Raw genomic sequence first — 13,315 nt, 5'->3', positions numbered from 1 at the left:
TTCACGACTATATGGCGCATCACATTTAAAGCCGCAGTGGCAGTAACGAGGGCTATTTCTGTATGTGACACACACAAAAGACGCATCACATTTTAAGGCGCACCCACTAGATGGTGCTGCGCTAAAGGGAATGTCAATAAAACAGTCAGATCGTTCAGCCAAACTTTATTAATAGATTACAAATCAGCGTTCTGACAACTCCATTCACTCCCAACATGAATAAACAAGTTTTTTTTTTTTTCTCCGAGGTTAAAGTATTAGTATTTTCGTGACACAGCAATAGCATAATAACTCATGTTGAACAGGTGGGCATCTCACCAAAGTCGTCATTAATCGAGTCAGTAATTTCTGCCTTCCTGAAAGCTAGTTGCCAGAGCTGTTGCGGTTCAATATTTATCCATATAATATATTATATATATATATATATATATATATATATATATATATATATATATATATATATATATATATATATATATACATATATATATACATACAACCTCTAGCGACAGGAGTTATTTTATAAATCTAGCCGGAATGACGGCGAGCACCTAATTAGTGTGCTCGCCATCATACTGGGTGTATTGACAAAAGAACTATATATCCCAGCAGTCACTGCGCAGTACTTTTTCTACGGGGAAAATAGTAGAGTCGGGGGCTGCTTGCAGTAGTTGTGAGAGCTGTAGAGGATGGTGTACCCTATTGACTGATTTATTATATTTTATCGTGATAACAATTTTAATATTGGTCCATATATAAAGCTCACTGGATTATAAGGCGCCCTATCTATTTTGGAAGACTTTTAAGTGCGCCTTATAGTCGTGAAAATACGGTACATTGTTCTCTATGCTTTGTAAATAGATTTTTCAAGGCTGTCAATGAAATGCCTGCTTACCTGTCATCTGCTGACTCTGTTCCTGAATCAACCTGTTCAAGTCGTCCTTCTCTTTCTTCAGCGAGCCATTCTGATCCTTCAGTTCTGATACCATCTAAAAAACAACAACAACACCCAGGTTTGACATCGTGAGAGTCAAGTCTGTTGTGTGAATAATAATCATCCTTCTCTGGTAAAAAGGAGTTGGCCTCCTGGCCTGAATGTGTATTGACACCTCGCTCCGACGACGGCCAATTAGAGGACAGATTTTAAATAGTGAGTATATTCAAATTGGAGCCAGTCGGCTGCACATGAGTGAGAAATTCTGCTGAAGAGCTCAAAAAGGACCAAGAAAAATTGCTTGAAAATACCTGTTCATAATGGGATCAAAAGTCGTCCTTTTTTTAGCACCTCTTTAACACATGGAAGCACAACTATTTGTTTGTTATCCTACTTGATTTGACAAACTACAAGTCTATCACCATGTAGATTTCCGACTAAAACATACAATACAGGAAGGATACCGTATTCAGGATGTCAAAACACAAAGTCAACTCTACATGCTCACCTGCCTGGGGGCAACTCTGTGCCCAATGCCCCCTTCCTTTCTGAGCCATCTAAATTGAAGGAAAACATGTTTGCTTTGCATGCTGATAGATATGAATGACTGCGTTTAAAAATGGACTATTAAACGTGCTGCTTTATCACTTTACGTGGGCGGTGACAACGACTCTTTTTGTTCAGAATATTGTTCATGCTGGAAAAAAAATGTGCTTCCCGTAAACAGACGAATGATGGAGCTGATGATTTTTTGTTGTCGTTGCTTCATTTCATCATCGACAGCTTACGTACAGAAAAGAAACAAATGAATACCGTTCATTGGCGTACCTTCTCCATTTCTCCCTTGTACGTTTGCGCCCAGTCCTCGATGGTTTTCTTCTCCTTCTGCGTCTTGCTCAGCTCCTTCTTCAGCTTCTCCAGCTCCTCCAGGAGACAGCTGACCTGGTTGCCTTTGCTTTTGGCGTCTTCCTCCACGCCTCGAAGGCGTCCCAGCTCCCCACGTAGCCGCTCGCTCTCCGTCGTGTAGGTGTTCTCCAAGCCGGACAGCTTCTCGTTGACCGACTTGTTCTCCTTGGTCTGGTGGTCGCGTATTTAACACGGTGGAGGCACGTGTGAGGACGCCCCGAGCGATAAAGACGCGAGGCCATTGCACGGTGGCGCCCACCTGCTCGTCGATCCTCCTCTGGAGTTGCATGATCTTGTTCTCCATGCCTTTGTTGAGCTTTTTGAAGTGCTCCACCGAGCGGGCCTCGATCTTCAGCTTCTTCAGCTGGCGCCTGGCTCTCATCCTGCGGAAGCAGCACTGCAGGTAGACGATGGAGCTCAGACAACGCTTGTACCAGCATCTCGCCAGCCAGCCGCGGGCCCGCTTCTGGATGATCACCGCCATGTGCTGGCGGAGAAGCTACAGGAGAAGAAAGTGGAGAAGCTAAATACTTTTTCACTGCACATACCAAGTACTGCCACGTTAGTTCTAAACAGCGCAGGTTTTAAGTGCCGTTACATTGCACCACTAACTAGGACTTCACTTTAAGTCGTTTGAACTCAAAATTTGAAGTAAATTGGACTATTTAGGTAAATATAGTAAACTACGGAAGATTCGTAGTATTTGACAGATATACCAATTGGAACCTCTCTTCATTATATAGTGGTACCTCAACATACGAGCAATTTGAGATACGAGTAAAATTTCGGGCTAATATTTGTCTTGCATTTTTTCAGTGTTTTTTTTCTCCCCGTCGCTAATACGAGAGGATTACTACTTCCCGGGCAAGTTGGCAAGTGGTCGTGCGTTATCCTATTGTGAGGACATTTGTGTGGATCATTTTGGGAATACAAAAGCAAACAACCCTCGATAGGTTGCATCTGAAAGTCAGGGTGGAGGCGGGGTAAATAGAGCCAACCCGGGAGAAGAAAGGTATCGAAATTTTAAAAAAAAATTGAATTAAGTTTAGTGTAAGGTTAGATTACATTTATTTTTGAGTGTGTCTGCATCGTAATCCAAGTTCATTTAAATTTGCTTATGTTATGTTACGAGCGCGTTGCCGTGCAAAAATTAGCCACTCTTGCTACTTGGACTCAGCACTTAAGTAAAAAAAAAAAAAAAATAGCAGAAAAAAAATCGCAAAGTAGTGAAGTTGCGAACATCGAGGGATTACTGTATTGTAGAAAACCGAATCATGCATTGTTGCGTGTGTTTGCATTACCGCTTTGTACATCTGTCGGGCCATGTAAGCTCGAAGGATAGTCTGTATGGCCAGGGCGGCTTTTTGCTTCTGCCTGTAGCATTTCCTGGCTACACACATCTTCTGGTACTTCTGGATGACGACGGCTGCCCGAGTGCGGCGCATGAACTTGGCCAAGCTTAAAATGGAAGAAAGCCAAAATGCAGCTGTAAAAATACTAGCATTTTAGAAAGCACTCTAGGATGAAGTTGTGAGAAACCCACCAGCGAGCCTGGTATCCTCGGATAAACCTCTGGATGGTGATGGCGGCGTCGCGCATTCTCATGTACTTTTTGCGCGCCAACCAGCAGCGAATGGTCTTCTGGATACGGATGCAGGCGACGCGAAGCTTGTCGGCTCGTAGCTTCTCCAGGTAGGCGACCTGACCGGCCCTGAAGAAGATCTTGGTCTGCCCGAACTGGTATTTATCCTGGTCCTGAGAGAAGATGGCAGCGGTCAGACAGCAAAGAAGAGGCAAAGGATTTCAAAAGAGGGACGGGCGGACCTCCACCAGCTTCTCAAGAACGTTCCTGCAGGTTAACTTCTTGTCGGAAAGAACATCCTTCTGCTTCATCAGCACTCTGTAACGGCTGAAGAACTCCTGATATGTCCATCTAAAAATGAAATGTCAAATTCAATACTATTTTCCGGTACTCGGCCGTTTGGTCGCCGGACTTTTGGTCGCCGGACGTTTGGTCGCCCCGAAGGTTGTTGATAATTACCATTTAAAATTGTTGCTCAAATTCCCTAAATACAAACTGCAAATTATTATTTGGTCATACATGCATGCCCTATTAATTATTAGGCGAAAGAAAAGCTCCAAATTTCCCGTACTTTTATTGGAGAACTTGTTAAGACCCTGACGGACGTCCCTTCCTAAGGGGACAACTTATGTACATACAAACTCTTATACACTCACACGTCCGCTCAGTGAAACTGCTCAGGGCCATTGTTGGCTTTTATTGATGCGTAGACCGTGTTGTTTTACCTTGTTTTGTCGCCAGACTTTTGGTCGCCGGACGTTTGGTCGCCAGTTGTTTGGGTCCGGGCGACCAAACATCCGCGACCAAACGTCCGGCGACCAAAAGTACGGCGACCAAACGTCCGGTCACGCTATTTTCCATACCGATTATCCTCACAAGGGTCACGGAGGGTGCTGGAGCATATCCCACCCTGAATTGGTGGCCCGCCAATGGCAGACGAACAATCATTCATGCTCACGCTCACACCTAGTGGCAATTTAGAGTGTTCAACTAGCTGTACCCTGTGTGTTTTTGGGATGTGGGAGGAAACCACAGTACCCCGAAAAAACCCACGCAAGCTCCAGGGAGAACACACAAACTCCACACCGCAAGGACCGGCCTGGGCGCGAACCCAGAATGTTGTAACTCATTAACTGCCCCGTCCATTTTGACTGGGACTCCTAGCAAGAGAGTACCTGGATGGGAAACCTGCTGCGGAGATTCGGATGGTCTCGAGGACCCCGCAGGCTCTCAGCTGCTGCACCGCACGTTTGGGGTCAAAACTGTCAAACGAAGTTGAAAGATTGAAGGTTGAAAGAAATGTTCCATTGAAGGTTTTCTCAGAGACTCACTCGAAGGCCTGCTTGAAATCGTTGGGTTTGATACAGCGGACGTAGTGTGGAGTGGTGGCGTTTAAGGTCTCCATGAGCATTTGAAGGGAGTTTCGGAACTACGGGAAAGATTTACAATGAGTATTTTTTTGGTTGACGCGAGCGAGTAACGGAAAGCATCAAACCTGGCAGCCGACGGTCTTCTTGTGCTCCTTGCTGCGGATGTCACGGCTCTTGTCAGGTTTGATGCTGAGACGGGTCCTGCCTCCCATCCCGGGGCTCTGACCGGTGGGACTGCTAGCTTTCCCTTCATCTAAGAACAGCTCCACCAACAGGTCGAACTGGAACAAGCCACCCAAATACAATCATTAAAACCAACTTTGATCATACATAACAGAATCATCTTACAGTGGAACCTCGAATTTGAACAACAAAACCACAGATTTGATGTCCTAATTTACCGTATTTTCACGACTATAAGGCGCACCGCATTATAAGGCGCACCCTCAATGAATGGCACATTTTAATTTTTTTCCATATATAAAGCACACTGGATTATAAGGCGCCCTATCTATTTTGGAGAAAATTTAAGACTTTTAAGTGCGCCTTATAGTCGTGAAAATACGGTAACCTATTGAAGGCTTAACGGCCAGCTGCGTGAATGTAGTTTGACGTCCCAGTTTACGTTTGGCCCAAAAATAGACGTCTATCATTGTCAATGGCAGGCAATGAGTTCATTTTGTGTCAATTCATTTTTTCACTACCATTTTAGGGTACTTACAGGTTACCCCCGGTAAACATTTAATTATGTGCGTGCAATATGAATGAGCTAGAAAGTAAGTGCCCATCAGGCAGAATAATCGAGCGGGTCGGATCGGAACACCTGAGCAGACCACTTCTTGCCCACGGACTGCATGTTTGACACCACTGCATTATATGTGAGGTTCCACTGTGATTTTCAAGTCCAGCAATTTCCACATTTTAGATTTAGGTTAAGAAGTTAGACTTAACAATATTACTTTGTTAAGATCCTACCTTTAGTATATACAGAATGACAATGTAGATTAGTGGTTTTTTTCCATCAGTGAAGTTTTTTTTAAGCAGCCAATAACCATCATGTAAAAAAGTTATGGAATTATCATCAGTGAAGTGCATCTCAATAAAATAGAATAAGTTGAAAAATTCAATTATTATCAAACATTATTTCTCCTAACTTTTTATAAACAAGTTAAATTAGGAATAGAAATATACTATGGATATGCTAACAACATGCTAACATTGATGAATGATAAAACAAATTGAATAAATACAAAAAAACAAACAATTTAAAAAAATAAATAATTCCATTATAATAGCATTTTTTTAAACTAATAATAAATCAAATAAATAAGGATATTTTTTGTTACTTTCACTCCTTCCATGTTTTTTTAATACAAAAAACAAAACAAAAAATAGATTGTCCTTAACTAAATCAGAGAATATTTGCTATTAATTAATTTAAAAAACAACAAAATTTAAATTGTCCTTAACTAAATCAGAGAATATTTACTATTAACCAATTAGTTAAGCAAACTATAGTTGACCTCTATTACTGAACCAAAATAAATGAAGCTTCGCAAAATATTCTAATTTATTGAGATACACCTGCTTTTAGTACAGCATGCAAAAAAAAAAAACCGAACAAAAAAACTTCCATCCACCCAAATCCCTTCACAGCAAACCAATCCTTTCACAGCATCCTTCCTGGTGTCCATGACGACCAATCATGCTTCATTTTGAAATCTTTAAATCTCCCCATGCAGTGACAAACAGCGCAGAATATATTTCAATGACCCAGTGTGGTTAGAGCGAATGAATTGTGGAGCAAAAAAAAGAAAAAAGAAGATAAAGAAAGAGCCAGAGGCCGACTAGCGTCACGTCAACGCCTGGGTTTACCTTCTGCTGACGGGTGGGGAGGGAGGAGGGTTGTCATGATGAAGACAGAACCGACATACATGGACAACACATGGAGACACAATGACAACAGAACACAAGTGACATTAAAACATAATGTCAACATTGGCATTCGCCACATTGCCATGGAAACAGTGACGAAAAAGGATGTGATGATGAACTATTTGAATTGAAATGAGTTCATCGCTAGTAGACGTCGCATCCGTTTGAAATGGGAGGCTGCCAGCCGTCCCGCTTCAAAGGGATCGGACGTCTGATGCTGGCAAGGCAAGCCAATGAGTACAATCCTGATTAAATCCAATCTCGTTAAAGGTTCATCCCAATTAATGGAGAGCCACTGATGCTGACAACGTGCCTGGTAAGCGTGATCAACGTCTGGAGACGTCGGAAAGAACCGAGAATGTGTGCGTGCGGCGTACAAAACAAAAAGCAGTCAGGATGTAAAGGGTAAACTTATGGGAAATGTATCTAAAACCCACAAACAAACCTTTAATACCTCCTGGTGCAAAATAGTTAAGTTCGAGAATCAGTTTTCTTTTTTTCCTCGATAAATACATCTTACTAATTAGCTTTCGTTCATTTTCCATACCGCTTAGGATAAGGGGTTAAAAATGGCTGAGTCAATTTGAACCCCTTTGCTGACACTAGTTGACTTTAAGTGCAGGGATTCCATGCATGCTGCAAATGTTTCCCTGTGCAGTGTTAAGTGGTTTCAAGTGACATTTTTTTCTTCCATTTGACGTCGATTGCAACTGTTTTAGGAAGCAATGTGGCTTAGTAGTTCCACCCAGTTTTCATTTCCCATTCTATATTCGCACTTCTCCATTTTTGTAAATCTTTTGAGGAAAAAAAATGAACCTACACCCTCCAAAAATGTTAGAATACATACAATAAGCCCTCATTTTGCTATAAGAGTACAAATGCATATTAGGCTATATTTAGAATAATCACTGCTTAATGTAACACTTAAAATTGAACGGTGGGGCCAGGATTATTTGCCTTAGCTATATATGTATATACATGTCCACTAGAGGGCGCCTAGCCTCCAAGCCGAAAAGAGTCCAAGCTTGGTGGTAAATTAGAAATTGTTCCCAACTCAGCATGATTTTCGAGGAGTACATTTTTGTATATGAATGAGATGGATAAAACACGAGGGATTTAGTTTTTGTGTGTCTGTGTGTGTGTGTGTGTGTGTGTGTATGTGTGTTCACACGTCACCTTGCTGGCTTTGAGAACCTTGATCTGTTCTTCATTCACAGTGTCCTTGTTCTTCTCCAGAAAACCTTCACATTGATATTCAACCTGCATAACAAAAAATGGAATGTTGAGAAAAGACATCACATGAAAACACAACTTTGTTATCATTAAAAGCAAAAATCTCATTCATCCATGTCGTAACAGGAATCATGTTGAAAGCCAAGTTATGATGAAGTTATGCACAAGAAATCCGATCAAAGAGGTGAATAAAAAAAAAAGAAAATCTGACGACGCTTAAGGTTAAAGTTTTCCTCACATACCAACAGATCAAAAATATCTTTAAGTATTATTTTTTTTACATCTTTACACTCGGCACCCATAGTTTTGAATATTTTATTAAGAATATAACAACTCTAAGGCAAGTTTTTCCTCAGTGATAAAAATAAAAATTAGACATTTTAACTAAAAAATGTTGGTTCCCTGGTTAAATTTCAAGTGATTTAAATTAAAAAAAAATATATATATATATATATATATATATACATATCCACATACACACATATATATAAACACACACACACACACATATATATATATATATATATATATATACACATATATATATATATATATATATATATATATATATATATATATATATATATAAATAATTCTATTTACCTTATGTTAAAATAAAAAATGTGGTTTTCATCATTAATATAAATGAAAATATTTTCTAATATTTGATAGTTTTGTTATGATCATTAGTACATTACTTAAATACATTTTCAAAACAATACTGCCAATTACATTTCTAAAAATACTACATTTTAAATACCGTAATTTCTGACCACCACCAGAATACTAAGTACGGTATAAAGTAATTTATGTATAAAGGATATCAAATATCAGCCTCATGAGAAAACCTATGTTAGTCCTTGACCCATTTATGTGAAACCGCATATCTACTGTTGGAGCTGAAAATAACGCTGCTTTGCACCCTAAGTGAATTTCCAATACCACTCTCCTCCCTTAGCCTTTTTTTCTTGCATATGAAAACAAAGATGACAAAGAAAAAGCCCTGTGGCAATTCTGAATTTAGCACACAAAAGCAACACCCAATCTTTTCCTGTATCTCATCCAGAAAGACTTTCTAATTCTTCAAACCAGTAGTGCTCTCAACATCACCTCGTCAGACCCACCTTATCGGCAAAATGCTGGATGATGAAGGCCCGGTTGGACATGCGCGGCTTTTCGAAGAGGGAGCAAGTCTTCAGATGCGTGTTGTAAAGCTTTTGAGCCCACGAATCGTCAGAGCCTTTCGGCATCTGAGGAAAGACGCGCCATGAATGAATGAAAGAAAGAATGAAGAAATGCAATGATATCGCTAATATACAGTACTTTGCACTCTTCATCCAGCAGGTCCAAAACCCCCATCTTAGCTTCGATGAGGTTGATGCAGGGCTGATTGTCATAGAAGTCGATGAGTGTCCAAGGAATCTGCTCTTTCATATACTCCTCTTGCTCCAGCTTGAACACATGCTGCAATCACACAAACAAGCACCATGCACATTTAAATGACAGGTTGCTACAGTGTAAAAAAAATCCAAAGATAAATTGACAGCTGAATACCGTGTATTGTTAAAAAAGAGGATCACAAGGGTGTCAGACTCAGGTTGGTTCACGGGCTGCTTTAACTTCAACTTGATTTCACGTGGGCCGGACCATTTTAGATATAATATTTAGATTTTTTTTTAATAAATGGATTAAAAGAACTGGATTAAAAGCCCTGAATATTCCGTTTTTTATAGATCTAAAACAATATTTATTTTAGCTTTTTTTAAAATATATTTTTAGATTTTACAAAATGATTTTTGAACTAAAAACACAGAAAAAAATGGATTAAAAATTTACAATAATTGATTTAAAAAGGGGGAAAATCAGGAAATTTAATATACATCTATACTCTTCATTTTAATTTGATCCTAAAACAGAAAGTCGGCAGTCATGATTTACTTTCCCGGGCCACACAAAATGATGCGGCGGGCCAGATTTGGCCCCCGGGCCGCCACTTTGACACATGTGCCGTAAGATTTCAAATTAACAGCAAACTGCAGTTACACGTCTAACACAGGTCACATCAATGCGGTTTGTTTCTTACGTATTTTCTTTATCTCCCAGCAGTGTTTGAATACAAAATACAAATGAATCTGAATACAAAACAAACCCACACTCAGTATTAGTATCAGCATCCAATAAGGTTATATTTAGAGTAATGGATAGTATCAGATTTGGTCACAAGATCAGATCCGATCCAGGAGTCGCGTGTATTTTCAGTAGCAGGGCTCTTTTTGAAGGCTATAAATCAAGCCGCTGGGCAAACATGACCGCTGAGTGGGATTAATTCTCTTTAGAAACTAACGATAGTAACAGAACATTATGTAATATTTGGAAACAAAGAATTTCTTAGGGATGTGCCAGCTGGGCTCACATTAATACCACAAATAGGATTTGTCATTTACTAGTTCTGTTACGATTTGTATTATATTTCTCCATTCATTAACCTTCTATCCACACACGGCAGCTCTTCGGTAGTCAACACACTCGACTGGGTTCGAATCCCAGTGGGGGACAACGAGAAAAGGACGTCACCTGCACTTTAACAGGATCGCAGTAGAATATAATGAAAAAATATTTTTTTTGAAGATGATTTTCTGCTAAAAATATACATTTTAAAAAAGATTTACTGTAGAGTTCAAATATACATAAGTGCTAGTACACCGTTTTTACGTTTTTAGTTTTTCCCTTTTTCCCCCCTAACAATTTTAAGAACTATATTTGGTCATAATTGACTCATTTGAACCCCCCCCCCCAACCCCCCCCCCCCCCCCCTCTATTTACAATATATTGGATTGGATTGGATAACTTTATTCATCCTGTATATACACATATATATACATATATATATGTATGTATGTGTGTGTATGTGTATACATGTACATACACATATATACACATACACATATACACATACATACACATATACATACATATATATACATATATATATATATATATATATATATATATATATATATATATATATATATATATATATATATACACACATATATATATATATATATATATACACATATATATATATATATATATATATATATATATATATACACACATACATACACATACATATATTTAAGCACATATGTACATACATACACATATACTGTAAGAAAACAGCTACGAGGTCAAAAGATTGTGCGTACCATGTTGAACTGCTGCTGGAGTTTCTCATTTGCATAGTTGATGCAAAACTGCTCAAAGCTGTTGATTTCAAACGTCTCAAACCTTGTTGACAAATAGAAAATCAATATTAAAATCCGATGAGGCCAACGTATTCTTACGCTTTGCCTACAGTTCCACGGATTCTCTCTCGTACCCGTAAATGTCGAGGACGCCGATGAAGGAGTGCTGCTTCATATTGGTTATGAGCGCTTTGTTGACGTGCTCCACGATCCAGTTGAAGAGTTTGGCGTAGATATGTTTGGATAGAGCGTCTCGGGCGTTGGTAGCCTGCAGGCGGGGGAGGGTCTTGATGTAGGTTTCGCTGGCCGTCTTCAACTTCCTGTGGCACAGCCACTGGGACATGTCGTCGTAGGCGACGCCGACCAGCTCGCAGAACTTCATTAAGTGATGATTGTTGGGCTACAAAAAGAACGAAAACAGATCGCATATTCATCGCTCTCATAATTAATTCAGTTTTAATTTTAGGGCAATTAAACACAATGCTGATTAATCATCTATTTTAGATTAGATTAGATCAGATTAGATAACTTTATTAATCCCGTATTGGGGAAATTTCACTGTCACGGTAGCAAGAGGGTGAGAATACAGACACAGAAAAATACATTTTAGACATAGATAAATAGGTAAATATTCAAAAAAATAAAAATAATATATATATATATATATATATATATATATATATAAAATACAATAATAATTGAAACCAGATGAACACGCCATTTTAGATCAGTTAGACCACATTTGTATAACAAATGTTAATATTGTGGTCTAAATGACACAAAATGTAACGTCTACAAATGTGAACATGAGCATAATTTTAAGTAACTTTTATTTTAATTGCCCAAAAATTGTCACTGGCCATACAAAGGAATATAAATTAGAAAAAATACAGCACGGTGTGAAATAACGAGATCCTTACGGGAATGATGCTGCTATCCGAATCTTTGTCATTGATGTCCACATTTCCCAGATGAAGTATAGCAGCTAAAACCTGAAACAATCCCATCTGATATGTTTCATTGATACCTACAAGGGGAAAGAAACATGATTTCTTGGATTTTCTATTGTCGGAGCATCTCGTAGATTTGACGGAGTTACCGACCGAGCAACGAGAAGGCGTTACGGGTGGTGCCGAGCTCCTTGCTGTCGTCCACGCCTTCGATAACGGGGCTCCGGCCCTGCCGGGTATACAGGAAGTTGTTGGCGTTACCTGAAGAGGAGAAAAGCAAAGATTTGTTCTCTCGTGACCATGGCTGAAAAGGGGGTCCTTTCTGCAAAATGACTCAATCTTTACATACCAACACTTTAAATCAAGACGTGAAGCGTTGCTAGGACACCAGCCCAAGCATTCTATTTACCGAATTAGCAAGACAGCAGGAGAGGGAAATAGCAGCTGTGTGTGTGTGTGTGTGTGTGTTTGTGTGTGCACGCGTGTGTTTCATGACTAAGATGAGCAGGTGCAGGTCCACAGTGTGAATTCACCGTATCAAAGCGTGTTCGACAGCTTAGTCTTATGTGTTGTCAGTTTAAAGGAATTGGATGTCCATCCTTATAAATAATGAAGTAAAACAACTAAAATGTCAAGAAATAAATGCTAAAAAAAATGGATAGAAATATTAAAATATTCAGTGTATGTGGAAATAAATACAACTTGAACTAAAGGAATAAAGACTGAAATAAATATTGAAAGAAAAAGATTTGAATGGCACATTAAATTAAGTATTTAATATTTATGAGATTTTACAAGTGGTTTAACCCTTTATTGGACATCAATATCCAATCTGTTTTGACCTGGAGAGGGTGTATGAACCCAAAACATCCCAGTTTAAATCAATTGGACATCTATTGTTGTCATTTAAATTCAGCGTATTATAACCAGAGTGTGTTTTTGGTTTTATTCATTTGAATTTGTATTGATCTGGATTTCATAGTAAGTGTGTGTGCGCATGTCTGTGACTTACTTAGTTGGAGGTTCTTAAATTCGGGTAGATGTGATGAAGCGCAGAGCTGATAAAAGATATGATAATTCCGCTCTTCATCCGCCTGGATAACATATTTATTATTTACATATTTGGGCAGCAAATTAAAATACATTTTGCATGTGCC

At 39.1% G+C, this 13,315-nt stretch overlaps 1 protein-coding gene across 8 annotated transcripts in view; it reads right to left on the bottom strand.

Moving 5' to 3' along the window:
• Positions 1 to 13,315, bottom strand: part of myo5aa (myosin VAa) — a 43,259-nt gene that overhangs the window by 12,877 nt on the left and 17,067 nt on the right. For all 8 annotated transcript variants that reach the window (XM_077620193.1, XM_077620142.1, XM_077620155.1 and 5 more), the window contains 17 exons: positions 13,171 to 13,252; positions 12,312 to 12,419; positions 12,129 to 12,235; positions 11,343 to 11,608; positions 11,170 to 11,251; positions 9,284 to 9,424; positions 9,085 to 9,210; positions 7,904 to 7,987; positions 4,918 to 5,073; positions 4,754 to 4,851; positions 4,598 to 4,684; positions 3,665 to 3,773; positions 3,384 to 3,595; positions 3,142 to 3,298; positions 2,100 to 2,339; positions 1,763 to 2,011; positions 896 to 989 (listed from right to left, as the gene is read on the bottom strand). In XM_077620193.1, the coding sequence (XP_077476319.1) occupies positions 896 to 989; positions 1,763 to 2,011; positions 2,100 to 2,339; positions 3,142 to 3,298; positions 3,384 to 3,595; positions 3,665 to 3,773; positions 4,598 to 4,684; positions 4,754 to 4,851; positions 4,918 to 5,073; positions 7,904 to 7,987; positions 9,085 to 9,210; positions 9,284 to 9,424; positions 11,170 to 11,251; positions 11,343 to 11,608; positions 12,129 to 12,235; positions 12,312 to 12,419; positions 13,171 to 13,252 (2,398 nt within the window). The remainder of the gene's footprint in view (positions 1 to 895; positions 990 to 1,762; positions 2,012 to 2,099; positions 2,340 to 3,141; positions 3,299 to 3,383; positions 3,596 to 3,664; positions 3,774 to 4,597; positions 4,685 to 4,753; positions 4,852 to 4,917; positions 5,074 to 7,903; positions 7,988 to 9,084; positions 9,211 to 9,283; positions 9,425 to 11,169; positions 11,252 to 11,342; positions 11,609 to 12,128; positions 12,236 to 12,311; positions 12,420 to 13,170; positions 13,253 to 13,315) is intronic.

Source organism: Stigmatopora argus, chromosome 2 (assembly GCF_051989625.1).
Source record: "Stigmatopora argus isolate UIUO_Sarg chromosome 2, RoL_Sarg_1.0, whole genome shotgun sequence".
NCBI classification, from domain to species: Eukaryota; Metazoa; Chordata; class Actinopteri; order Syngnathiformes; family Syngnathidae; genus Stigmatopora; species Stigmatopora argus.
This window is presented reverse-complemented; position numbering and strand designations above follow the sequence as displayed.